The 26,833-nt window shown below is 59.5% G+C and overlaps 4 protein-coding genes across 4 annotated transcripts; 1 reads left to right on the top strand and 3 right to left on the bottom strand.

The window, feature by feature from the left end:
- Window positions 1-710: 710 nt before the first annotated feature.
- LOC134433069 (interferon-stimulated 20 kDa exonuclease-like 2) lies at window positions 711-4,464 on the bottom strand. Its single transcript, XM_063181963.1, is given in 11 exon segments — window positions 711-800; window positions 803-820; window positions 823-862; window positions 1,349-1,369; window positions 1,371-1,453; window positions 1,456-1,549; window positions 3,402-3,625; window positions 3,663-3,746; window positions 3,749-3,929; window positions 3,932-4,073; window positions 4,443-4,464. Coding segments are annotated over 10 exon segments (927 nt in total). The 5' UTR covers window positions 4,064-4,073; window positions 4,443-4,464; the 3' UTR covers window positions 711-750.
- A 166-nt stretch (window positions 4,465-4,630) lies between these two features.
- On the top strand, window positions 4,631-7,674 carry LOC134433070 (methyltransferase-like protein 25B). The gene is given in 10 exon segments (XM_063181964.1): window positions 4,631-4,659; window positions 4,953-5,028; window positions 5,259-5,340; window positions 5,343-5,542; window positions 5,625-5,657; window positions 5,659-5,688; window positions 5,799-5,985; window positions 5,988-6,501; window positions 7,190-7,377; window positions 7,467-7,674. Coding segments are annotated over 10 exon segments (1,530 nt in total). The 3' UTR covers window positions 7,658-7,674.
- Window positions 7,675-7,731: 57 nt separating this feature from the next.
- Window positions 7,732-9,587, bottom strand: LOC134433071 (large ribosomal subunit protein uL24m-like). Its single transcript, XM_063181965.1, has 5 exons — window positions 9,397-9,587; window positions 8,643-8,738; window positions 8,446-8,549; window positions 8,240-8,370; window positions 7,732-8,149 (listed from the first exon to the last, which is right to left on the bottom strand). Exons 1-5 carry the CDS (start codon window positions 9,574-9,576, stop codon window positions 8,013-8,015), a joined length of 648 nt encoding a protein of 215 aa, XP_063038035.1. The 5' UTR covers window positions 9,577-9,587; the 3' UTR covers window positions 7,732-8,012.
- Window positions 9,588-12,369: 2,782 nt separating this feature from the next.
- LOC134433068 (hepatoma-derived growth factor-like) lies at window positions 12,370-23,350 on the bottom strand. Its single transcript, XM_063181962.1, has 6 exons — window positions 23,208-23,350; window positions 16,186-16,262; window positions 15,960-16,098; window positions 15,691-15,867; window positions 12,752-12,942; window positions 12,370-12,659 (listed from the first exon to the last, which is right to left on the bottom strand). Exons 1-6 carry the CDS (start codon window positions 23,292-23,294, stop codon window positions 12,653-12,655), a joined length of 678 nt encoding a protein of 225 aa, XP_063038032.1. The 5' UTR covers window positions 23,295-23,350; the 3' UTR covers window positions 12,370-12,652.
- Window positions 23,351-26,833: the final 3,483 nt, after the last annotated feature.

Raw genomic sequence — 26,833 nt, 5'->3', positions numbered from 1 at the left:
AGGCTGCGGGTGTCACTCTGAGCCCACCCAAGAGGCACGACCAGCCCTGTTGGCATCACTCAGGGACCTCCTAAAGGCAGGACCGGGCTGGGGGTGTCACTGTGGGACCCCCCAGAGGCAGGACTGGGCTGGGGGTGTCACTCTGAGGCCCCCAGGGTGTCTCCGTTGGCCCCCCAAGAAACAGGACCACGCTGGGGGTGTCACTCTGAGCCACCCCCAGGGCAGGACCAGCCCTGTTGGCATCACTCTGGGACCCCCTAAAAGCAGGACCAGGCTGGGGGTGTCACTGTGGGACTCCCCAAAGGCAGCACCAGACTGGGGGGTGTCACTCTGAGCCCCCCCAGAGGCAGGACCAGGCTGGGGGTGTCACTGTGGGACCCCCCAAAGGCAGCACCAGACTGGGGGTGTCACTCTGAGCCCCCCCAGAGGCCGGGGGGTGTCACTCTGAGCCCCCCAGGGTGTCACTGAGCCCCCCAGGGTGTCACTCTGAGCCCCCCAGGGTGTCACTCTGAGCCCCAGGGTGTCACTGAGCCCCCAGGGTGTCACTCTGAGCCCCCCAGGTGTCACTGAGCCCCCCAGGGTGTCACTCTGAGCCCCCCAGGTGTCACTGAGCCCTCCAGGGTGTCACTCTGAGCCCCCCAGGGTGTCACTCTGAGCCCCCCAGGTGTCACTGAGCCCTCCAAGGGTGTCACTCTGAGCCCCCAGGGTGTCACTCTGAGCCCCCCAGGTGTCACTGAGCCCCCCAGGGTGTCACTTCTGCTCGGGGTTCTGCTGCAGGTGCTGCTCCCACTCCTGCTCACCACCTTGTAGAGCTCCATGTGGCTCGGGCATCTTCCACCGAGGAGTGGCCGCTTTTCCCCACCTGTGGGCACAGACACAAAGTGGCCACAGCTCCAGTTTGGGGGGGGCAGCCACGACTGGAGAGACTGGGGGGGGGATGTACAGAGATTAGGGAGTGCAGGCAGCTGTGGAAGGTTGTACAGAGATTAAGGAGTGCGGGAAGATTTGGGGGTACGGGAAGCTCTGGGGGGTGCACGGGCTTAGGGGGGATGCAGGCAGATTTGGGGGCATGTGGGGAGCTTAGGGGGGGTGCAGGGAGCTTAGGGGGGTGCAGGGAGATTTGGGATACAAAGAAAATTGGGGAGGTGCAGACAAAGCTGTGGGATGTGCATAAAGGGGAAAAAAAAGCCTCCCAAGGCTGCAGGGGTTGAGCTGACAGGGAAAGGAAACTGAGGCACGGGGCAGCCTCACTGCAGGACTGGCAGCCATGGCTGACCTCAGGGTGCCTCAGATCTCCCCCCCTCCCTCCCCACTGTCCCCTGGCGTGGCGAGGGGCTGCCCAGGGTACCTGGATGTCCTGGTTGAGCAGGGGCCTTGGTGAGGCGTTTCAGGGAGATGTTGACGTTCTCAGGGAAGCCGGCCCTGCGGTTCAGCAGCGGGATCTGCGACGTTCCCTGGTCAGGGCTTTGGGGTGGCAGTAATGCAGAGCCTTGAAGTCGTTGTGGATGGCGTGGCCCACCACCACCTTGCCAGCGAGGATCTGCAGGACCTGCAGGAGAGAGGGGGGTGAGAGCCCAGCAGGGCCAGCCCCGCTCTGGGGGAAGTTTCTACCCCCCTAGGGATGGGGGCGGCCCTGTGGGGCAGAGCTGTGGGGATGAGCGGGGGTGGTGCAGTGTGGGGACAGGCCCTGTGCCCCACAGGGCAATGGAGGGACAATCCCTGTGGCCCTGGGACAATCCCTGTGCCCCACACAGCAATGGAGGGACAATCCCTGTGCTCCAAGGACAATCCCTGGCCCCATAGGGCAGTGTGGGGACAATCCTTGTACCCCTGGGACAATCCCTGTGCCCCACAGAGCAGGATGGACAAACCCTGTGGCCCTGGGACAATCCTTGTTCCCCCCACAGGGCAGGGGGTGACAATCCTTGTGCCCTAGGGACAATCCCTGTGCCCCACAGGGCAGTGTGGGGACAATCCTTGTACCCCTGAGACAATCTCTGTGCCCCTCACAGGGCAAGGGAGGACAATCCCTGTGCCCCACAGGGCAGGTGGGGACAATCCCTGTGCCCCATAGGGCAGTGTGGGGACAATCCTTGTACCCCTGGGACAATCCCTGTGCCCCACAGAGCAATGGAGGGACAATCCCTGTGCCCCTGAGACAATCCCTGTGCCCCACAGAGCAATGGAGGGACAATCCCTGTACCCCTGGGACAATCTCTGTGCCCCACAGTGCAGGAGAAGACAATCCCTGTGCCCCAGGGGACAATCCCTGTGCCCCACAGGGCAGTGTGGGGACAATCCTTGTACCCCCGAGACAATCTCTGTGCCCCTCACAGGGCAAGGGAGGACAATCCTGTGCCCCATAGGGCAGTGTGGGGACAATCCTTGTACCCCTGGACAATCCCTGTGCCCCATATGGCAGGGCAGGAACAATCCCTGTGCCCTACAGGGCAGGAAGGGACAATCCTTGTGCCCCAGGGACAATCCCTGTGCCCACAGTGCAGGAGAAGACAATCCTTGTGCCCCATGGACAGTCCCTGTGCCCCAGAGGGCAGGAGGAACAATCTCTGTGCCCCAGGGACAATCCCTGTGCCCCCTGGGCTGCAGATCTCAACCCTGTGCCCTCCACCCGTGGCACCGCAACCCCTCACTCCCTGCCCCAGCCCATGAGTTCCCCCCATTGTCCCTGGAGCACAGAGATTGTCCCCACCTGCCCTGTGGGGCACAGGGATTGTCCCCAGGGGTACAGGGATTGTCCCCTCCTGCCCTGTGGGACACAGGGATTGTCCCCAAGGGCACAGAGATTGTCCCCACCTGCCCTGTGGGGCACAGGGATTGTCCCCAGGGGCACAGGGATTGTTCCCTGCCTGCCCTGTGGGACACAGAAATTGTCCCCAGGGGCACAGGGGATTGTCCCCTCCTGCCCTGTGGGACACAGAAATTGTCCCCAGGGGCACAGGGATTGTCCCCTCCTGCCCTGTGGGGCACAGAAATTGTCCCCAGGGGCACAGGGATTGTCCCCTCCTGCCCTGTGGGGCACAGGGATTGTCCCCAGGGGCACAGGGATTGTCCCCTCCTGCCCTGTGGGGCACAGGGATTGTCCCCTCCTGCCCTGTGGGACACAGAAATTGTCCCCAGGGGCACAGGGATTGTCCCCTTCTGCCCTGTGGGGCACAGGGATTGTCCCCAGGGGTACAGAGATTGTCCCTGTCCTGCCCTGTGGGGCACAGGATTGTCCCAGGGGCACAGTATTGTCCCTCCTGCCCTGTCCAGGGGCACAGGGATTGTCCCCAGGGGCACAGGGGTTCTCCCCCACACCCCACATCCCCGTGTCCCCCAAGCCCAGCCCCACATGTCCCCCGCCCTGTGCCCATCCCTCTCTGCGTGCCACGCAGGCCGACCTGCTGCTGTGCCCGGCGGAAGGGCACGGCCTGTGCCATGTGCCGCGGGCGGATGCCGCTCCAGCGGGTCCGGTAATCCACGATGGCGGCCTCGGGCCGCACGTACCGGTCGTACACCCACGTCCCCTCGTAGGTGACGATGCTGCAGCGTGCCAGGGCGCTGGTGCGCCCGCCGGGGCCCGTGCCCACCATCTCACAGTCCAGGGCCACCAGCTTGGGAGGGCGCCGGGGGGGCAGTGCCAGCGCCCCGAGCCTTGGCCTTGCCTCCGGTACCGGTGGGGCCCTTCTGGGCCGCCCCCCGAGCCTTGGCCTTGCTCTGAGTGGGGGCTCCGGTACCGGTGGGCCGTTCTGGGACACCGGGGGTGCTGCAAGAGCTGCTCCCCGAGCCTTGTCCTTGGGCCGTTTCTGTGATACCGGAGGGCACCGGGAGGTGGTGGCAGCACCGTTCTCCTTGGGGCAGCGTTTGGCCCCTCCACGCCGTGCCCGGCCCGGCCGGGGCGCTCCCGGTGCCGCTGCCGGGAGCTGTTTCTCTGCCGCAGGACCCCGCGGCGCTCCAGCTCCCGGCGCCGCCGCACGAAGCTTTGGTGCTTTCGGTTCCCCGGTTCTTTCTTGGAGCGGCGCTCCGGGGCAGAGAAATCAACGTTGAGGATCAGATCGTCCATGGCGGGGACGCTGCGGGGTGGAGAGGGGGGTCAGCGGCGGGGCCCTGGGCACCGGGAAACTCCGGGACCGGGAACACCCCACCCCCGGACTTCTGGCACTGGGAACTCCCGGACCGCCGGTACTGGGAAACCCCGACCCCCGGAGCTCCTGGTACCGAGAATCTCCGACCCCCGGTACCCCCGGGACTCTCGGCACCGGGAACCCCCGACACCCGGATTCCCGGTACCGGCAATCGCCGAACTCTGGGATCCCCGGTACCGGAACCTCTGAGCCCCGGGACTCCCGATACCGACAATCACCGACCCCCGGGACTCCCCGGCCCCGGCAATCCCGCCCCCGGTACCGGAGCCCCCCGGTTTCACCCGTACCCCCGCTCACCTCCGCCCCCCGGAACCGGAAGTTCCCGGGAACACGCGGCCGGCCCGGTCCCGGCAGTGACGTCATCCGCGCGCGCCGCGGCGGGAACTCGGCGGCGCCGGGCGCTGAGGGACGCGCGCGCGGCCGCGCGGCGTCTGCGTGACGCGTGTGATGACGTCAGATCGACGTCACAGAGCATCGGCGACGACATGCCCGGTGTGGCGGCCGGGCCGGTGACGTCACGGGTGCCCGGGGGTGAGTGATGTCATGGCGACTCGGTGTGGGAGGGGGTGTGGTGTCACTGCTGCGTGACGTCACGCGTTCGTGCGTGACGTCACTGTCCAATGACGTCATATGGGTGCCGAATGGCGTGGGCAGAGCCGGGGAGGGGTGAGAGTGCCAGGGTGGGCTCACGGTGCCAGGGCTGAGGGTGAGAGTGCCAGGGTGCCCTCAGGGTGCCAGGGTGCCATTGGTGATGTCCCCTCAGGAGCCGCCATGGCGGCCGCGCCCCCAGAGCCCGCCATGGCAGAGCCCGGAGCAGCGCAGAGCCGCCGACATCATCCGCCTGCTGAGCCTCTACCGGCCCCTGCTCGACGCCTTCGTCATTGTGAGTGTCCCAGAGCTGTGCCCGGGCTGTGCCCGCTGGTCTGTGACCCCTGGGCTGTGCCCACTGAGCTGTGCCCCCCATTCTGACCCCCAGGGCTGTGTCCCTCAGGCTGTGACCCCAGAGCTCTGACCCCTGAACTGTCCCCTTAGGCTGCGCCCTCTCCAAGCTGTGTCCCCCCAACCTGTGACCCCCAATCTGTCCCCCCCCCACGCTGCCCCCTGTCCCCACAGGATTTCTTCACGGAGGACCTGTGGTCCCAGCTGCCCCCGTCCTGGCAGCCTGCCCTGGCCGGTGCCACCCCAGAGCAGCTGGCCGGGTTCCTGGGGGGCCGGGGGAGCCCGGGGCGGCCTGGCCGCTGTCCCTGCTGCATTCGGGGCCGCTGCCGTGCCCTGGCCTTCCCCCGGGGCTGCCCGGGACCGGCCCGCGCCCGCCGTGCCAGAGCTGCCGCCTGCCCCCGCTGCTGCGCCGCCACGTCAAACCCAAAAAGCAGCACGAGATCCAGCGCCTGGGCAAGGTGGGTGCCCCGAGCCGTGCCCTGAGCCCCCAGCCCCCCCAAGAGCCCCCTAAGAGCCCCCCAAGAGCTGCTCTCCCCACAGCTGCTGCAGAGGCTGAGCCGCGCCACCGGCTGCGAGCACCGTGGTGGATGTCGGAGCGGGGCAGGTGAGAGCAGGGGGACAGGGAGGGGGTCCTGGGGATCCCCCAGCCCAGCTGACCCTTGTTCCCCCCCCCCATGTCCCCCCAAGCCCATCTGAAGCCCTGTCCCCCCCCAGGGCCACCTGTCCCGGTTCCTGTCCTTCGCCCTGGGGCTCAGGGTCACCGCCGTGGAGAGCGATGCCCGCCTGTCGGCCCTGGCCGAGCGCTTTGACCAGGAGCTGCTGCAGGAGCTGGCCAAACCCAGAGCCCTGGCACACAGGGGAGTCCCCCCGTGCCCGCCCCGTGCCCCCCAGCACATCCCGGCCGCCTGGACCCCACAGCCCCCTGGGGGGAGCTCCTGCTGCCCCCCGACCCGCCGGGAGCCGGCCCTGCTGCCCGCAACCCTTTGGGGGGCCCGGGGGGCTCCGAGGACGGGCACAGGGTGCTGGTGACAGGGCTGCACGCCTGCGGGGACCTCGGGCCTGCCCTGCTGTGCCACTTTGCCCGCAGCCCCGCCGTGGCTGCCGTGGCATTGGTGGGCTGCTGCTACATGAAGCTGTCGAGCGCCCCAGAGCAGCAGCAGCAGCAGCAGCAGCACCTTGGGTACCCGCTGAGCACCTCGGTGGCGGCGCTGCCAGGCCACCAGCTGTCCTACCGGGCACGGGAGGCGGCGTGCCACGCTCTGGAGGAGTACCAGGCACGGCTGAGAGAGGGCAGTGCCCACCTGCGTGCCCACTGCTACCGCGCCGTGCTGGAGAGCCTGATCCGCGCCGCTGAGCCCGGCAAGAGGCACCTGGGGCTGCAGCCTGGCAGGAGGGCACACAGCCTGAGCTTCACACAGTGAGTCTGGGCATGGGCATGTCCTTGTGCATCCCCTGGTGGGCACCAGTGAGTCTGGGCATGGGGACCTCATTCTGCATCCCCTGGTGGGCACCAGTGAGTTTGGGCATGGGGAATGCTCCTTGTGCATCCCCTGGTGGGCACCACTGAGTTTGGGCATGGGGAATGCTCCTTGTGCATCCCCTGGTGGGCACCACTGAGTTTGGGCATGGGGAATGCTCCTTCTGCATCCCCTGGTGGGCACCAGTGGGTCTGGGCATGGGGACCTCATTCTGCATCCCCTGGTGGGCACCACTGAGTTTGGGCATGGGGAATGCTCCTTGTGCATCCCCTGGTGGGCACGGGGATCTCCTTCTGCATCCCCTAGTGGGCACCAGTGAGTTTGGGCACGGAGATCTCCTTGTGCATCCCCTGGTGGGCACCAGTGAGCCCCTTCTAGGAGATCTGGGCCTCCCTGAGTTGGGGGATGGAGGACCCATTTCTGGAATTTTCCTTGTGAGTTTGGGGAGGGAGAATCCCCTTTTTGGGACCCTCTTCATGAGTATGAGAGTGGGATCAACCTCCTGTGTCCCCTCCTGGCCCTGCAGTGAGATTGGGGAGGGGGGGGAACCCCCTTTTGGGCCCCTGCTCATGAGTTTGGGGCTGGGGGAGCCCTGCCTGGCACTCCCCTGCCCCCTTTCCATGACAGGTATGCCCAGCTGGGGCTGCCCCTGGCAGGACTGGACCCAGAGGGGGTCCCACTGGACTCGGTGGCTGTGGGGGCCATGCTGGAGCAGCAGCACAAGGTGGTGGCATTCTGCACCCTGGGGCAGCTCCTGGCACCCCTTGTGGAGACCCTGATCCTGCTGGACCGGCTGCTCTACCTGCGGGAGCAAGGTGGGCACGGGCACAGATCCTCCCCCTGCTGTTCCCTCTCTCTCTCTCTCTCTCTGTTCTCCCAGCTCTCCTTTTTCCCTTTTTGCCAGGTTTCCACTGTGCCCTCGTGCCCCTGTTCAACCCCAGGTTCTCCCCACGGAACCTGGTGCTGGTGGCTGCACGGACCCCGCTGGCCACAGCGCTGGCTGGGCTGGCCAGGGCCACTGAGGATGGGCACAGCAGCGAGGATGAGGATGTGGAGGAAGCAGAGACCCCCAGGGAGGGGCAGAACCACCAATAAACCCAGGATTTTTTACACTCCAGGGCTGGCTGTGAGTTGGTGCCACACTGAAAGCACTGCACACTGCAAACACAACAAATGGAGGGGGTGTTTATTGCAGAGCCCACCTTGGGGGGCTCCCAGCTCCCCCAGTTAATACCAGGAGGATTTCTAGGTTCCCAGCTCCCCCAGTTAATACCTGGAGGGTTTCTAGGCCTTCCTCAGGGGGCTCCCAGCTCCCCCAGTTAATACCAGAAGGATTTCTAGGCTCCCAGCTCTCCCAGTTAATACCAGTAGGATTTCCAGGCTCCCAGCTCTCCCAGTTAATACCAGGAGGATTTCTTGGCCTTCCTCAGTGGGCTCCCAGCTCCCCCAGTTAATACCAGTAGGATTTCTTGGCCCTTCGTGTCTCCACAATGCCCATGGCATCCATGATCTCCTCCTCAAAGGTCTTCAGCGACGGCCGGTACGTCTTGGCCAGCGCGTCTTCCTTCGACGTGTCCTTGGGGCCATCTGTGCGGGCAGGGGGGACAAAGCTGACCCTCCTGTCCCCTTCTGCGTGCCCTTCCCCGTGCCCCCAGCCCCCTGTGGCACCCCTCTCACCGATCCACTGCTCGGGCACGACGCCATCCTTGCGTGGCTGCGGGGGCACGGGCAGGATGCGGCCGCTGCGCAGCGACACGCGGACGCGCTCGCCCTCCTCCGTGAACCTCCACTCCACCTCCGTGGGTTTCCTGCGGGCCCACGGCGTTGGTGACAGGCAGGAGCCAAGCAGGGCACCCCTCAGCACCCCCCCACCCAGGTTTTACCGGTCCTCAGGGTCCACCAGGCTGATCTGGCTGAGCAGCAGAGGTGCCTCGCTGGCGATGTAGGTGCTCGAGTACTTGGCGGTGCGGTTGACGTAGCGATAGTGCTGCGAGGGGACAACGCCGTGGGGTCACTGATGGCCCTGTGGCCACCTCAGCCTCCCCAGGGCCTCCTGCAGGCCTCCCTGCTGTGGCCTCACCGTGTTCAGTCCTTCCACCACCACCCAGTTGCGGGCTTGCACCACCTGGCTGACCAAGCCCTGCTTGCCCGCGTCCTTCCCGGCCAGCACCTGCACCTGCGGGTGGGGAGAGGGGCACAGGTGTGTGAAAAACGCCAGTCACTTGTTTTGAAAATTTGAAAAGTTTAACAGTAATAAAAAGGGTTATAAAAAAATAGTAATGCAATTAGAGTGATAATAATTTGGACAAACTGAATTAGGGCAATATGAGACAATAAATACAAAGAGTTATGGATGATCAGGTACCTTCTTCTGGGCAGCACCAGCCTGAAAAAGGACCCACGTTAACAAAGGATTAACTCTTAAAAACAACAGCCTGTTGCATATTCATACACTTCATGCATGATGCATAAATTCCACTCAAACACAGGATTCTGTCTGGTCATTGTCAGCTTCTTCCTCTGAATCCCGACAGTGCCTTTGAGGTGGGAAGAAGTTAGTTTCTGCTGATAAGAGGGCAATAAATTCTCTTTCTCTGAAAGATTTAAGTGTCCTGTGGCTGCTATCTCACTGCAAGTCTCTTCTTTAAAAAAAAGTATCCTACACAGCATCGTTTCTATTTTAACATTTTTTATAACCTAAAACTCTATTTAACACAGTACTTAAGAGAACGACTACAGCATTACTTTCTAACACAACACATACAATATTCATTTGAATATTTGCGAAAAGCCAATCATAAAATACATGCATTTTTCACAGGGGGGGGCCTCACCGTGTCACCCTTGAACACCTTCCAGTCGTCCTTGGCGATGGGTTCCACGAAGACCTTGCGGCGGCGCTGCCCCGGGGGGTTGCGGAGCCGGGCGGTGGTGGACTCCGGGGGCCATGTGCCGTGCCGGTAGCCCGGGGGCAGCCGCGGCCGTGCCGCGCTCAGCAGGACCGACAGACGCATGGTGCTGCGGGCTGGGAGGGCAGGGAGCTCTGGGGACACCCCTCATCCTCACCGGGGTCAGTGTGTCCGGCAGAGTCACCCCAACCCACCCAGAGCACCCTCTGAAGGGAGGGAAGCGTCTGGCAGAGCAGCCCCCCACAAATGGGATCCCACAGATTCTCAGCCCCCCAAAACAGATCCCCATAGCCCAAAGGGGATCCAGGTAGTGGCAGAGCCATCCCTTAACTATGGAGGGACCCAGGGATCCCACAGACTCTCACACACCCCACACCCCTAAGGGGATCCAGGTACTGGACAGCCATCCCTCACCATGGAGGGACCCAGGGATCCCACAGACTCTCACACACCCCACGCCCCCAAAGGGGATCCAGGTACTGGCAGAGCCATCCCTCACCATGGAGGGACCCAGGGATCCCACAGACTCTCACACCCCACGCCCCCAAAGGGGATCCAGGTACTGGACAGCCATCCCTCACCATGGAGGGACCCAGGGATCCCACAGACTCTCACACACCCCACGCCCCTAAGGGGATCCAGGTACTGGACAGCTATCCCTCACCATGGAGGGACCCAGGGATCCCACAGACTCTCACACACCCCACGCCCCTAACGGGATCCAGGTAGAGGCAGAGCCATCCCTCACCCATGGAGGGACCCAGGGATCCCACAGGGCACCCCACACCCAAAGGGGACCCCAGTGTCCTGCAGGCACCCTCTCCTTCCAAAGGGGACCTGCAGAGCCCCCCACGCCCCGAGGAGAACCGAGGGGTCACACCTGGCCCTGGTGAGGATGAGGGGGGAACACGGGCACCCCACACACGGGGAGAGACCCCAGCGAGGAGCACCCAGGGGTCCCACAGAGCTCATTCCCCCAAAGGGGGACACGGGCAGAGTCTCCCCCACACTCGAAGGGCCCCATGGATACCTCAAAGACCCCCCTGACTCTCAGAGCCCCCCCCGACTCCCAATGACCCCTCTGGCTCCCAAAGCCCCCCCACCACCCAAAGGGGACCCGTAGAGCACACACCCCTTCCCCCCCGCCGGGAACTACACCCGCTGAGCCCCGGCCGCCCCCAAAGTGCCCCGAACCCCATCAAACCCCCCCAGCACAGCCCCACAGAGCCCCCTCGGGGGTCCCGGGCCCGACCTCCCTCACCTGAGGGGCCGCGCCGCTCCCGCGCTCCGGGGGCGTGGCCAAGACGCGGCGCTGCGGAGGCGCGAGGCACGCCGGGAGTTGTAGTCCTAGCGCGAGGCACGCCGGGAGTTGTGGTCCTAGCGCGGGGCACGCCGGGAGCTGTAGTCCCAATGTCCCTCCGGCCCTCAGCCCCGGCCCACGGTGAGCGGCTGCCGGGAGCTGTAGTCCGGTCACGGCTCCATCTTCTGCCGCTGCCCTCGGCGTTGGTTCAGGAGCAGGGGACGGTCTCTGCTGTCCTCTGTGCAGGGAGCCAGGCACGGCCTAGTTGGCCCGGTTCGGCCTCTCCAGGCCGGGCTGTGCGTGTGGGACAGAGCAGCCAAGGACGGTCACGGCCCGAGCCTGACACAGCTCACGGAGCAATTGGACACAGCCCTCGGGCACAGGATGGGATTCTGGGGTGTCCAGAGCCAGACTCGATTATCCTGATTATGCCTGCTCAGGATATTCCACTATTCCAGCATAAAATATGAGTGTTTGGACAAGGCTCTAGGACATTGGGATTGGGAGCATTTTGGGGTGTCCTGAGCAGGGCCAGAGCTCACTGAGCCGTGTGGGTCTCTCCCTGCTCAGGATATTCCACTATTCCAGCATAAAATATGAGTGTTTGGACAAAGCTCTAGGACATTGGGATTGGGAGCATTTTGGGCTGTCCTGAGCAGGGCCAGAGCTCACTGAGCCCTGTGGGTCCCTTCCCGCTCAGGATATTCCACTATTCCAGCAGAGAAGCTGAGTGCTCCGACAACATTCTTGGAGGTTCGTATTGGGAGCATTTTGGGGTGTCCTGTGCAGGGCCCAGAGCACAAAGGACTCGATTATCCTGATTATTCCTGCTCAGGATATTCCACTATTCCAGCATAAAAGCTGAGTGCTTGGACAATGCTCTAAGACACTGGGATTGGGAGAATTTTGGGGTGTCCTGTGCAGGGCCAGAGCAGGACTTGATTATCCTGATGAGTCCCTTCCTGCTCAGGATATTCCAGTATTCCAGCATAAAATATGAGTGCTTGGACAAGGCCCTAGGATTTTGGGATTGGGAGCATTTTGGGGCGTCCTGTGCAAGGCCCAGAGCACAAAGGACTCGATTATCCTGATTATTCCTGCTCAGGATATTCCACTATTCCAGCATAAAAACTGAGTGCTTGAACAAGGCTCTAGGAGGTTGGGATTGGGAGCATTTTGGGGCGTCCTGTGCAAAGCCCACAGCAAGACCTAATTATTCCAGTATTCCAGCATAAAATATGAGTGCTTGTAGGCTCTAGGACAATGGGATTGGGAACATTTTGGGGTGTCCCGTGCAAGGCCAGAGCTCACTGAGCCCTGTGGGTCCCTCCCAGCCCAGGATATTCCGTGATCCTAAAGGTCAAGGAGTGTTTAGACAATGCTGGGATTTTGAGGGCAGCAGTAAGAGTTGATCCTTTTCTATCTCACCCAGCTCAGGGCGTTCTGTGATTCTGCAATTCCTATTTCAGCTCCCTCCAAACCCTTCCCCATCTCTCCCCGTGATCCATGTGTTGCCAGAGAGGCTCTGGCAGCCTCCAAAGGGTCCCAAACCTCCTCAATTCAGGGGTTCCAGGGGCTCACCCAGGTGCCACGAGCACTTTTAAAAAGGCAAGATTCGCTTTTATTTCAAATCAACAGCTCAGCCCCGAGGAATCGCCAACACAAAGCGTGTGCCCACAGCAGGGCGGGCACAGAGCGCTCGGGGGCAGGACCCAGCTACCCAGCTGCTCTGCATTCCTCTCTTCTTTTTTTTTTTTTTTTTTTTTTTGTATTTTTTTTGTTTTCTTTTGGAAATTTCCTTGTCTGGAGCTCCGGACGCGACGAGGCGGCGTGGGGCAGCACCAGGAGCCAGGGGGAAGGATCAGCTCGCCAGGGAAGCCACTACAGGCTGTGAGGGGCCAAGAACAGAGCCAGGCTCTTGTCAGAACCCCCCCCAAAACCTGGGGGCTGTGGGGACAGGGCTCAGAGCACCCCCCTCACCTCTCCTTGTGGTCTCTGACCTCCTCCTTGCCCTCCTGCTTGGCCTCGTTGGTGGCCGGTGTGTCGGCGGCGTCGCTGTTCTTGTCCCCCTCTCCTGGGTTGGCTTTGGGCTCCTCCTTGGGGGCCTCTTCGTTGGCCACCTTCTTGTCCCCTTCCTGCCCCTCTGCATCCTTGGGGCGTTTGGGGGAGTCCTGGGAGGGGAAATTGGGTCAGCCCAGCCACTGTCCCAAACATCCCCAGGCCCTGTCCCAAAAAATCTCCATCCCCTGTCCCAAACAGCCCCTGTCCCAAAAAAATCTCCATCCCCTGTCCCAAACATTCCAGGTCCCCAACACCCCCATCCCCTGTCCCAAACATCCCATCCCAATCCCTGTCCCCAACATCCCCCATCCCAAACATCCCCAGCCCATCCCCAAAATCCCCACTCCTGTCCCCAAAATCGCCGTCCCCAACATCCCCACCGCTGTCCCAAACCTCCCCATCCCCTCTCCCCAACATGCCCAGCCCTTATTCCAAACATCCCCAGTTCTTGTCCCAAACACCCCCATCCCGTGTCCCAAATATCTCCAGCCCCAACATCCCCATCCCAAGTCCTCAAATATCCCCAGCCCCTGTCCCCAACATCCCCATCCCCTGTCCCAAAAATCTCCATCCCCTGTCCCAAACATCCCCATCCCCTGTCCCAAACATCTCCTGTCCCCAGCAGCCCCAGACCCTCTTCCCAAATATCCCCAAGCCTCTGTCCCCAACATCTCCTGTCCTAAAAATCCCCATCCCTTGTTCCCTGTCCTCACCATCCCTGGTTCCCAACATCCCCATCCTCTACCCCCAACATCCCCAGCCCCTGTCCCAAACATCCCCATCCCATCCCAAATATCCCTGTCCCCAACATCCCCAGCCCTTGTCCCAAACATCCCCATCCCATCCCAAATATCCCTGTCCCCAAAATCCCCATGCCCTGTCCCAAACATTCTGTCCCCAGCATCCCCTGTGCCCAACATCCCCATCCCCTATCCCAAAAATCTCCATCCCCCATTCCCAACATCCCCATCCCCTCTCTCCAACATCCCCAGCCTGTGTCCCCAACATCCCCTGTCCCAAACATCCCTGTCCCCAGCATCCCCATCCCCTGTCCCAAACCTCCCCAGCCCCTGTCCCAAACCTCCCCAGCCCGTCCCCAACATCTCCATCCCCTGTCCCCTGTCCCAAAAATCTCCATCCCCGTCCCCAGCATCCCCAGCCCTGTCCCAAACGTTCCCATCCCAAACATCCCCATCCCCTGTCCCCAACATTCCCTGTCCCCAACATCCCCATCCCCTCTCCCAACCATCCCATCCCAATCCCTGTCCCAAACATCCCTCATCCCAAACATCCCATCTCCTGTCCCCCGTCCCAAACATCCCCATCCCCCGTCCCCAACATCCCCTGTCCCCAACATCCCCAGCCCCGTCCCCAACATGCCCAGCCCTTATTCCAAACATCTCCATCCCCTGTCCCAAAAATCTCCATCCCCAACCTCCCCACCCTCATCCCCAGCCCTGTCCCAAACATCCCCATCCCCTGTCCCAAACACTCCCTGTCCCCAACATCCCCTCTCCCAAACATGCCATCCCATCTCCTGTCCCCAGCCCATCCCCAAACATCCCCATCCCCTGTCCCAAACATCCCCATTCCCAAATATCCCTATTCCCATCCCAGACATCCCTACCCCCCATCCCCAACACCCCCATCCCCTGTCCCCAACATCCCCACTCCTGTCCTCAACCTCCCCATCCCCTCTCCCCAACATCCCCAGCCCCATCCCCAACATGCCCAGCCCTTATTCCAAACATCCCCAGTCCTTGTCCCCAACATCCCCATCCCCTGTCCCCAAATAACCCCATCCCCTGTCCCAGCCATCCCCGGTCCCAAACATCCCAATCCCCAACATCTCTAGCCCCAGTCCCCAACATCCCATCCCCTGTCCCAAACATCCCCAGCCCCAAACATCCCCAGCCCCTATCCCAAACATTCCCATCCTCTGTCCCCTTGTCCCCAACATCCCCATCCCCTGTCCCCAAATAACCCCATCCCCTGTCCCAGCCATCCCCGGTCCCAAACATCCCAATCCTCAACCTCTCCAGCCTTGGTCCCCAACATCCCATCCCCTGTCCCAAACATTCCCTGTCCCCAACATCCCATCCCCTGTCCCAAACATCCCCAGCCCCAAACATCCCCAGCCCCTATCCCAAACATTCCCATCCTCTGTCCCCTGTCCCAAACATCCCCAGCCCTGTTCCCAACATCTCCAGCCTTGGTCCCCAACATCCCTATCCCCTATCCCAAACATTCCCATCCTCTGTCTCCAACATCCCCATCCCCTGTCCCAAACATCCCCAGCCTCAAACATCCCCATCCTCTGTCCCTTGTCCCCAACATCCCCATCCCCTGTCCCAAACATTCCCTATCCCCAACATCCCCATCCCCTGTCCCAAACATTCCCATCCTCTGTCCCCTTGTCCCAAACATCCCCACCACTGTCCCCAACATCCCCATCCCGTCCCAAACATCCCCAGCCCCTGTCCCAAACATTCCCATCCTCTGTCCCTTGTCCCCAACATCCCCTGTCCCAAACATCCCCAGCCCCTGTCCCAAACATCCCCTGTCCCCAATATCTCCAGCCTTGGTCCCCAACATCCCTATCCCCTGTCCCCAACATCCCCACCCCTGTCCCCAACATCTCCAGCCCCAAACATCCCAGCCCCTGTCCCAAACATCCCCAGCCCCTATCCCAAACATTCCCATCCTCTGTCCCCTGTCCCCAACATCCCCATCCCCTGTCCCCAACATCTCCAGCCTTGGTCCCCAACATCCCCATCCCCTGTCCCAAACATCCCCTGTCCCAAACATCCCCACCCTTGTCCCCAAACATCCCCAGCCCTGCCCAGCGCCCTCAGTACCTCCAAAGCATCCTCAGCTTTCCTCTTGCTGCCTCCTTTCTCGTTCTTCTCCTTGCTCTGCTCGTCGATCACCAGCTTCCCCTCCTCGTCACTGCTGCCCTCGGCGTTGCCCTTCTTGTCGCCGTCGCCCTCGGGCTCCCGCTCGGCCGCCTCGGGGCAGCTCTTCTTCTGGGTGGGCTGTGGGCAAGGAGGGGTTCACAGGGGGCTCCACAGGAGGGAGGAAAGGTGGGGGGGAGCTGGGATGGAGCCCCCCCAAACTGGTGACCCACCTGGTAACCGGAGGCTTTGACCGTGGGGTTGTTCTCGATCTCCCACAAACCTTCGCTGAAGCCTTTCCGCTTGTTGGGTTTGCCAAACTTCTCCTTGCACTCCTCGTAGGGGAAGAGGTCTTTGGGGCCCAGGAATGCTCTGTGCCAGGGGAAAGCAGTGAGGGGTGGGAGTAGAGGGGGGTCTCACCCCTCCCAAACTCACTGTGAGCCCCCAGCTCCCACTCACGTTTCGTGGGTCCCGAAGAAGAAGACTTGGTACTTATTGGAGGAGGATTTGACTGCAGCTTCTGGCATCTCATCAATCTGTGGGACACAAAGGACGGGGTGAGAGGAGAGGGCAGAGACCCCTGGGGCTCCTCAGATGTCCCCAGGACATCCCCTGGTGCTCCTCAGATGTCCCCAGGACATCCCCTGGTGCTCCTCAGATGTCCCCAGGACATCCCCTGGGGCTCCTCAGATGTCCCCAGGACATTCCCTGGGGCTCCTCAGATGTCCCCAGGACATTCCCTGGGGCTCCTCAGACCCCAGGACATCCCCTGGGGCTCCTTAGATGTCCCCAGGACATCCCCTCCAGTGTCCTATGGATGGGCACAGCTCAGGAAAGGAAAATTAATTGGGAATTTTCCCCACAGTCTGGACACAGAGCTGGCAGGAAGTGCTCAGCAGAACAAGGGGTGCCCACAGGGGTGGGGTGGGAGACAGCAGGGCTCCCCTTCTCCCACAAGCTCTACTCTAGACCAGCTCAGCCACACTCAGCAAATTCAGGTGCTGCCAGCGATGCCACAGCCCCTCAGATGTCCCCAGCGTCCTATGGATGGGCACAGCTCAGGAAAAGAAAATTAATTGGGAATTTCCCCAATTAAACTGTTCTGCTGAAGTGCTCAGCAGAACAAGGGGTGCCCACAGGTGGTGGGGCCAGCAGGGCTCCCCTTCTCCCAACCCTTTCCCCCTCTAATCTCTTATCTAGACCTATGGATGGGCACGGCTCAGGGAAAGAAAATTAATTGGGAATTTCCCCAATTAAACTGTTCTGCAGAACAAGGGGTGCCCACAGGTGTGGGGGCCAGCAGGGCTCCCCTTCTCCCACCCTTTCCCCCTCTAATCTCTACTCTAGACCAGCTCAGACACACTCAGCAAATTCAGGCAGTGCCACAGGCATCGCCCCCATCCTGGGCCAGCCCCGGGGATTGGGGTGCCAGGGGGGCACAGCCTGGCCCAAAGGGGGTCAGCAGACGAGGGCACAGCCTGGCAGGGCTCTGGGCTCAGGCAGCAGCCGGTGCCAGCCCCGGGCAGGTGCTGCTGCACCGAGCGTGGATAATCCCGAGGCGCCGAGCGGGAAGGGAGCGACAGCAACTCTGGCTGCTTTTTATAGCAGCTAAAAATAACCCCCCCCTGCAGCCAGCAGCCATAAATTCCCCGAGAAAACCTCCAAGGGAGGTGCAAGGAGCTGAAGGAGGATGCGGGTGGGGGGTCTCGGGGCAGGCGCCAGCACGTCACCGTCACCGGGCAGCCGGGGTGCCAGCTCCTGTGCCAGTGCTCTGCTGACTCATGGCACAACCTTCCCTCAGGCACCGTGACCCCCACAGCTTGCCCAGCCTCAGTTTCCCCAGCCAGCAAGGCCAGGGTGCTGTGACAGGGTGGACCTGGCCAAGGGTTTGTCCTGGTTTCCCTCACAGAGCTGGGAATGGCACTAACGCTGTGCTGAGGGGCACAGCTGGCACAGCCCTGGGGCACACGGAGGGCACGGGGCACTGGGGATGTGGTGGAGGGTCAGTGTGATGTCCCACTCCTGGCCAGGGTGGACCTGGCCAAGGGTTTGTCCTGATTTCCTCCACAGAGCTGGGGATGGCACCAATGCTTGTCCCTGTGCTGAGGGGCAGTGCTGGCACAGCCCTGGGGCACACGGAGGGCATGGGGCACTGGGAGGGCACCAGGATGTGGTGGAGGGTCACTGTGACGTCCCATTCCTGACCAGGGTGGACCTGGCCAAGAGTGTGTCCTGGTTTCCTCCACAGAGCTGGGAATGGCACCAATGGTTGTCCCTGTGCTGAGGGGCACAGCTGGCACAGCCCCGGGGCACACGGAGGGCATGGGGCACTGGGAGGGGCACCAGGATGTGGTGGAGTCACTGTGATGTCCCACTCCTGGCCAGGGTGGTGTCACAGGGTGGACATGGCCAAGGGTTTGTCCTGATTTCCTCCACAGAGCTGGGAATGGCACTAACACTGGGAATGGCATTAACTCTGTGCTGAGGGGCACAGCTGGCACAGCCCCGGGGCACACGGAGGGCATGGGGCACTGGGGATGTGGTGGAGGGTCAGTGGGTCAGTGTGATGTCCCACTCCTGGCCAGGGTGCTGTCACAGGGTGGACCTGGCCAAGGGTTTGTCCTGATTTCCTTCACAGAGCTGGGGATGGCATTGATGGTTGTCCCTGTGCTGAGGGGCAATGCTGGCACAGCCCCGGGGCACACGGAGGGCATGGGGCACTGGGAGGGGCACCACGATGTGGTGGAGGGTCGGTGTGATGCCCACTCCCGGGTGGCACGTGCCTTTGTGCCATCCCCACTGCCCGAGCACGGTTTGGAGCCCTCAGGTCCCACACCAGGATCCAGGGGTGTTTCGGGATTATTGAAGCGCTCCCACCCACAGCCCCGGGGCTCCTGGCACTGCCATGCCCCGGTGCCACCAGGGGACACTCCAGCAGCAGGGACACTTCCCAGAGGGTCCCTGGCCCATGGTGGCAGCTGGGAGCAGCAGCTCCATCCCTGCGTGGCACCGAAGGTGGAGGAGGGGATGATGTGACTCACAGGGGTGGCCACCAGCCCGGCCCAGCCCAGCCCAGCCCTCAGGGAAGCTTCCCCCAGGCCACGTTCCTGCAGGTCACAGTGTGCCAAAGGTGCCATCAACCTTGGCACACAGCCCCTCCCCATGCCAGGCCTGGACAGGGACCCACAGTGGCAGCACCCTGCTGGAGATCCCCCAGCAAGTTCCCAAATCTCCTTGCCCAAGGAAAGGCAGCAGCTCCGGGATGGCTGTGCTGTGTCACCGTGTGCCCAGCTCAGGGACTGAGGGGCTCCATGGAGCTGGGACCCCCTGGCACTGGGAATCCCTGCCCACTGGGACCCCCTGGCACTGGGAATCCCTGCCCAGCCCCCCAAGGGACAGCTGGGACCCCCTGGCACTGGGAATCCCTGCCCAGTGGGACCCCCTGGCACTGGGAATTCCTGCCCAGCCCCCCATGGGACACCTGGGACCCCCTGGCACTGGGAATCCCTGCCCACTGGGACCCCCTGGCACTGGGAATCCCTGCACAGCCCCCCAAGGGACAGCTGGGACCCCCTGGCACTGGGAATCCCTGCCCACTGGGACCCCCTGGCACTGGGATTCCCTGCCAGCCCCCCATAGGACCCCCCTGGCACTGGGATTCCCTGCCAGCCCCCCATGGGACCCCCTGGCACTGGGATTCCCTGCCAGCCCCCCAAGGGACAGCTGGGACCCCCCTGGCACTGGGATTTCCTGCACAACCCAGCCCTGCCAGCCCCTCAAGGAACAAATGGGACCCCCTGGCAATGGGATCCCCCAGCCCAGCCCTGCCAGCCCCCCAAAGGGACAGACAGGACCCCCCTGGCAGTGGGGATCCCAGCCCATCCCTGCCAGCCCCCCATGGGACACCTGGGACCCCCCTGGCACTAGGATTCCCTGCCAGCCCCCCATGGGACACCTGGGACCCCCCTGGCACTGGGATTCCCTGCCAGCTCCCCATGGGACCCCCCTGGCACTGGGATTCCCTGCCAGCTCCCTATGGGACCCCCCTGGCACTGGGATTCCCTGCCCAGCTCCCCATGGCACACCTGGGACCCCCCTGGCACTGGGATTCCCTGCCAGCTCCCCATGGGACCCCCTGGCACTGGGATTCCCTGCCAGCTATCCATGGGACTGCTGGGACCCCCCTGGCACTGGGATTCCAGCCCAGCTCCCCATGGGACCCCCCTGGCACTGGGATTCCCTGCCAGCTCCCCATGGGACTGCTGGGACCCCCTGGCACTGGGATTCCCTGGCAATGAGACCCCCTGGCACTGGGATTCCCTGCCCAGCCCCCCATGGGACACCTGGGACCCCCCTGGCACTGGGATTCCAGCCCAGCTCCCCATGGGACACCTGGGACCCCCCTGGCACTGGGATTCCCTGCCAGCCCCCCATGGGACCCCCCTGGCACTGGGATTCCAGCCCTGCCCACCCCTCCCAGCCCTTTATCAGCCCCTCCTGCACCCCCACAGCGTGTGCTGGCTCTATCTGCAGGGCCAGGCAGGGATTTTGGGGTGCGGGCACACAGGGCAGGAGGGTGGCACCCCTTTGGGGACACTGATAACGCAGACAGTGCAAACCCACCCAAAAAAAAAACCCTCACTGCCCAAACTGCTCCATGACAGGCTTTGTCACAGCCTGTGTCTGTCTGTCTGTCCGGGACAGCGGCAGCAGACGGACACACGGCTGCAGTGCCAGGGTAAAGTCCAGGTGCCCGTTGCTGTCCCCATGCCAAGGGCACCGGTGCCATGGCCCAGGGGTCCGAAAGGGGCTGGGAATGTCCCCAAGCTCTGGAGCGTGGCACAAAGGGAGGGAGGGAGGGACGGGCACAAAGCCCTGAGCTGGACTCTGCCCCCAACCTCTGCTCTTCTTCACCTTTGCCACTGCTCCACTGCATCAGCCTGCCCTGCCCTCCCTGCCTCAGTCTCCCCCCTGCAGGACAAGGCTGGCACAGGAGTTAATTAATTAATTAATTAATGGAATTAACTCATGCGGGTCACACACGGTCCAGGAAGCACATTGGGGAGGGGGGGGGGGGGGCACATGCACTGGCTGGCACCCCTGAGTCCCATGGGTGCCACCCAGGTGCTCCCCTCAGCCCTGGGGGGGGCACCACTGGGCCCCATCCCAGCAGCACCAGGCTGGCAACGGGCACCAAATTCCAGAGGGAATGGCCCAGAAGGATCCTGACCCCATGGCACAGCCAGGGGAACCGAGATGCTCAGGAAAGGGTGCCAGGGGGGATGTCAGGGGTGTGTCAGGGGTACCAAGGAGGGTGTCAGAGGGATGTCAGGGGTACCAGGGGAGATGTCAGGGGTGCCAGCGGGGTGTCAAGGGTGCCAGGATCCCATGTGCTGCTCCTGCCTCATCCCCCGCCCTGCTCCCCTGCTGTCCCAGCACTCTGTATGAAAAGGGGCTGCACATCTGGCAGGGAAGCACCAAAAATGAGCCTGGCATGAGGGACCCTGCAGAGAAGGGGTGAGGGGAAAAGCGAGGCAAGCATCATCCTCCAGTGCCAGCGCCTCATCTCCCACTCTGGTGCCTCAGTTTCCCCCCTGTTTAACACTGCCCCTCTCAGGGAGAGCTTTCCACCGAGCTGCTGGTGCTGGAGAACGGCACCAGGCGCCATCCCAGGGGAAGAAAGGGAGGGAACAACCCCTCCCCCGTCCATTTCTCGCCCTATCTCTGAGCTCCAGCCACACCTGGGTTGGAAACAAACACCCCATGGAACGCCACGCGTGGCTGGCTAAGGTTTCATCACAGCACCTGATTAGTCACGGGCAAGCCCTGCCTGATTAGTCACGGTGGGGAGGGCTCTGCTTCTAAACCCCCTTGGCTTTGGGGAGCCCAACCAGAGAGAGAGAGGGATAAAAAAAAAAAAAACCAAAAAACCATTCCCTGCCTGCCCTAAAAATAATGGTGGGGGTCAAATGATGAGATGAGTGGGGTGTGAAATGAGATGAGTGTGAGCTGAGCCCACGAGGCTTTGAAGCCCCGACCTGGCATCACCCCGGACCCCATTGGGATGGATGAGGGCTGCAGGAGGATGGATCAGCCGGGGCAGCATCGCTTTTCCCCCCCGAGGGAGGGAAGGAAGAGCAGGCGGGGTGGAAGCTCCCAGGGATCCTCTCCTGTGGCTCCTCCTCGCCCAAAGCCGCTTTCAAATGCGCGTTGGGAGGGCCGGTGCCAAATCCGAGCTGCTCCCAACCCCCTCCCGGCCTCCCCGCCAGAACCCGACAAACCAAACAAAAGTTATTCAAATCCGCCAGGGGAAGGGGGGCACTGGGGAGGGATCCTCGGCCTTTAAAGCCCTATCGCCCCCATTCCGTCTTTTTTTTCCGCTCATTTTAGGGTTTGCAGGCAGCCCCCGGTGGCCTTTGCAGCAAGGCCGTGAGGGGAGAGAGAGTGTGTGTGTGTGTGTGGGGGGGGGGGGGGGGGGTGAAAAACACTCCAAGGAAATTTTAAACTGCATCATCAACCGCTTAAAAATAACCAGCGCCGTGTTGTGCAGCCAGAGCTGCCCACGGGCCCCATGGTTTGGGGTTTATCGCGGGGGTCCCGGGCTCATGGCCCCCCTTTAGGGACACCCAGGACCCTCAGGGGACACCGGCGGGGCTGGCACATGGTGGGGCCTGCACCCCCCCCGGTCCCTTCCCCCCCGTCCTAAGTCCTCAATAATTCTATCGATTTTCTAAAGCCAAACTCCCGGCGTAAGCACTGCCACCTCTGTGGCACCCCTGAGGCCACCGAGAGCCGGGGGGACAAGCTCGGGGCTCTGCCGGTTTGGTTGAAAACCCCCCCAAAATCATCCGTGAAGCGCAAAGGGGGCGAGCTCGGCCTTCCCATGAGCGGGAAGGGTTCATGGAGCGGCCCCACGTGGAGCAGGGACCCCCCCCCCCCGGTACCGGCACCGGGGGATGGAGGGGTCACCCCGGGCTGGCCCAGCCTCGTGCTTCGCTGCCGGTACCGGGGGGGTCCCCGCTCCCACGCGGTGCCAGAAGCCACGCGGTCTCCACCCGTGATCCCCCCCCTCCCGTTCCGTTCCACCGGGAGAGAAATGAATAAACAGCACAAAAAGGGCCCTGGGGGAGCCCGGGATGTTGTTTCCAACACACGAAACCCCCCTTAAAACCCAAAGAAATGTCCCAAAGCGCCTCCGCAAGCCTCGGTACCGAATAACCCCCGAGTCCGCCGGGCCCGGCCTTACATAAGGAGCCGGCAAAGTTGGACCCCGGCGCCGGTGGAAGATCCGGGGGGAAATCGGAGCCTGACCCACGGTACGGACACACACACCCCCCCTCCCCGCGCCGCTCCGCTCCACCGGGGCAGCCTGACCCCGGTGCGCCCCATCCCCCCGCGTTATGCAACGGGGAGCACCGGGAGAGAACCGGGAGAGCACCGAGGGGTCCCACCGCCCTCCCACCCCATGCCCAGCTCCTTACCCGGGCAGGCCAGTGCGGGTAACCCTTCATCTTGGCGAAAACCAGGTCCCCGCATTTGTATTCCTTCTGCCGGTTGGACCGGGACATCTTGGCTGGGCTGGCGGCTCCTCCCGGGACCGGGGGAGCGGGCGGGGGGAAGGGGGGGTGGGGGAGGGGAGGAGGGGGGGGGGTTACGGATGAACTTTGGGAGGCAAAACCCGGCCAGGCAGGGGATTAGCCAAATAAATATAAAAAAAAATCTAAAAAAAAAAAAAAATCAACAACAGCAAAAAAAAAAAAAAAACCCCTCCCAAATGCGAAGGGGGAGAGGCAGCGGCTGCTCTGCCCTCCCCGGGCCGGGGTCAGCGGCGGCGCGGCGCAGCGGCGGAGGGCCCGAGCCCCATGCGGTTGTTTGTGTTTGAAATTCAATTGCTCCCTCCCTCGGCCACCCCCCCCCCCCACCCCCCCGGCCACCCTTCCCCTTCCTCCTCCTCCTCCTCCTCCTCCTCCTCCTCCTCCTCCTCCTCCTCCTCCTCCTCCTCCTCCTCCTCGCCTCCTCCTCCTCCTCCCGCTGCCGGTGGATGCGCTCGGAGCTCGCAGCGCTGCCTGGGCGCGCTCACGCACCGCCCGCCCACAGCGCCGTGCGCGCTCCCGGCACCCCCAAAAATACCTCAAAATACCCGAAAAAATACCTCAAAATGCCTCAAAAATACCTCAAAGTGCCCCAAAAATACCTCAAAATACCCAAAATGTGCCCGCTGCGGGTGGCACCAACCGCGGTGTGTCACCAGGGGACGGGGAGGGACAGCAGGGCTCGGTGTGGAACCGAGGGGAGTTGGGTGTTGGAGCAGGCAGAATGGATGGAAAACAGAGGAAAAAGGGGGTAAAGACATGCAAAAAGAGGGCGAAATAGGACAAAAAATGGTGTAAATAATGTGTAGAGCAGTGCAAAACTGCAGTGGGAAAAATAGGTGTAAAACACTGTAAATAACTAGCGTAAAACAGCACAAAAATGGTGTAAAAAACATGAAAACAGTGTAAAATGATAATGGGAAAAACAGGTGTAAAACAGTTCAAAAAGAGTGTAAAACAGCACAAGAATGGTGTAAAAAAATATGTAAAACAGTGAAAAACTAGAATGTGAAAAACAGGTGTAAAACAGTGTAAAACATTGCAAATAACCAGTGTAAAACAGCACAAAAATGGTGTAAAAATACCTAAAGCAGTGCAAAACTATAATGGGAAAAACAGGTGCAAAGCACTGTAAATAACCAGTTTAAAACAGCAAAATGGTGTAAAAAACGTGTAAAAGAGTGCAAAACTGGCATACAATTGTGTAAAACAGTGCAAAAGTGGTTTTAAACTCATGCAAAACCAGTGTAAGAATGCAAAAGCAGTGCAAAACAGCACCAAAATGGTGTAAAAAACATGTAAAAGAGTGCAAAATTATAATGGGGAAAACAGGTGTAAAACAGTGTAAAACACCGTAAATAACCGGTGTAAAACAGCACAAAAATGGTGTAAAAAACATGTAAAACAGTGTAAAATGGTAGTGGGAAAAACAGGTGTAAAACAGTTCAAAAAGAGTGTAAAACAGCACAAAAATGGTGTAAAAAATGTGTAAAACAGTGCAAAACTGGAATGTGAAAGGCAGGTGTCAGTGTAAAACATTGTAAATAACCAGTGTAAAACAGCACAAAAATGGTGTAAAAATGTGTAAAGCAGTGAAAAACTAGAATGTGAAAAACAGGTGTAAAACAGTGTAAAATACTGTAAATAACCAGTGTAAATAACCATTGTAAAACAGCACTAAAAATGGTGTAAAAAATATGTAAAACAGTGCAAAACTATAATGTGAAAAACAGGTGTAAAAGAGTGTAAAACACTGTAAATAACCAGTGTAAAACAGCACAAAAATGGTGTAAAACCCATGTAAAACAATGCAAAATTGCCATAAAATGGTGTTAAACAGTGCAAAACTGGCATAAAATGGTGTAAACCAGTGCAAAATTGGCATAAAGATATATAAACCAGCTCAAAACTGGTTTTAAACCAATGCAAAACAGTGCAAACTCTATGTGACACAGTAAAAAAACAGTGTAAAGATGTCAAATTTGCTGTAAAAAAAAACATACATGGTGAAACCGTGTAAAACAGTGCAAAATGTGCAAAACCAGTGTAAACCCAGCATAAAATGATGTAAACCTGGTGTAGCAGCATCCCTAAAATTTGGAGTAAATAAATTGTCACCTTCTGTCCCAAGAAATTAGGATTAAATAAATTTTCACCTTAATCTCAATAAATGGGATTAAATAAATTGTCGCTTTAGTCCCAGTAAATTGGGATTAAATTGTCACCTTAGTCTCAATAATTTGGGATTAAATAAATTGTCACCTTAGTCCCAATAAATTGTGAATAAATAAATAAATTGTCACCTTAATCCCAATCAATTTGGATTAAATAAATTGTCACCTTAATCTCAATAAATTGGGATTAAATAAATTGTCACCTTAGTTCCAGTACATTTGGATTAAATAAATTGTCACCTTCAGTCCCAATAAATTTGGATTAAATAAATTTTCACCTTAATCTCAATAAATTTGGATTAAATAAATTGTCACCTTAGTCCCAATAAATTGGGATTAAATTGTCACCTTAGTCTCAATAATTTGGGATTAAATTGTCACCTTAGTCCCAATAAATTTGGATTAAATTGTCATTTTAGTCCCCGTTTCAGACCAAACCTGGGTGCTGCTGTCCCAACCAAACCTGAGTTTAAACTCAGATTAAATTTTCTAAAACCAGAACCTCCACCCTGCCCTGGCAGTTGGGGTTCCTGGGCTGGGCTCTTTTTTTTTTCCATCTCCTTGTGCTTTCCTTGGCTTAATTTCTCCTAATGAGCTGCAAATAAAACAAATAAACAATCCGCAGGGTCAGGGCTGACAGCAGGATCCTGTTCTGGGGGTGAGAACAGAACCCAGGAATCTCCACCTGCTATGGAAAAATGGACAAAGGCCCAGGGAAATGAGGATTTGTGCAAAGCACCAGGCACTTGTTTTTAAAATATGAAAAGTTTAATGAAGGGGTTATAAAAATAGTAATATAATTAGAGTAATAAAAATTTGGACAATTAGGGTTATGATGAGACAATAAAAATAAAGAGTTATGGACAGTTCAGGTATCTTTTTTTGGGTAAAATAAGCCTGAAAAAGGACACATGTTAACAGAGGATCAACTTTTAAAAGTAATAGTTTGTCGCATATTCATACATTTCATACATGATATATAAATTCTATTTAAACAAAGGATTTTGTTTGGTCAGTGTTAACTTCTTCTTAATCTTGACAGTGTCTTTAGGGCTGAGCAAGGTAGGAAGAAGTTAGTTTTTTCTAATAATGGAGCAATAAATATATATTTTTAAAGATTTAGGTGTTTTGTGGCTGTTATTTTGGTGTACTTTATTTTTCTCTTTCAAAAAGTATTTTACATAGCATAGTTTCTATTTTAACATTATGTTATAACCTAAAACTATATTTAACACACTACTTAAGCAAATTAATACAGCATAACTTTCTAACATAACACATACAATATTCATTTTATTTTAATATTTGAGAAAAGCCAATCAAAATACACATTTTTTACAT

The sequence above is a fragment of the Melospiza melodia genome (genome assembly GCF_035770615.1).
Source record: "Melospiza melodia melodia isolate bMelMel2 chromosome 25 unlocalized genomic scaffold, bMelMel2.pri SUPER_25_unloc_1, whole genome shotgun sequence".
Taxonomy (NCBI): Eukaryota; Metazoa; Chordata; class Aves; order Passeriformes; family Passerellidae; genus Melospiza; species Melospiza melodia.
Note: the sequence above shows the minus strand (reverse complement) of the source record. Positions and strands in the feature narration are given on the sequence as shown.

Coding starts and splice junctions, on each gene's coding strand:
- LOC134433071 (XM_063181965.1), bottom strand. CDS start 9,576: ATGCGTCTGTCGGTCCTGCTGAGCGCGGCACGGCCGCGGCTGCCCCCG. Junction 8,739..9,396: donor AGGTGTTCAAGGGTGACACG/GTGAGGCCCCCC, acceptor CCCCACCCGCAG/GTGCAGGTGCTGGCCGGGAA. Junction 8,371..8,445: donor CTGGTGGACCCTGAGGACCG/GTAAAACCTGGG, acceptor GTGGGCCCGCAG/GAAACCCACGGAGGTGGAGT.
- LOC134433068 (XM_063181962.1), bottom strand. CDS start 23,294: ATGTCCCGGTCCAACCGGCAGAAGGAATACAAATGCGGGGACCTGGTT. Junction 16,099..16,185: donor TTCTTCGGGACCCACGAAAC/GTGAGTGGGAGC, acceptor CCCCTGGCACAG/AGCATTCCTGGGCCCCAAAG. Junction 12,943..15,690: donor AAGCTGAGGATGCTTTGGAG/GTACTGAGGGCG, acceptor TTCCCCTCCCAG/GACTCCCCCAAACGCCCCAA.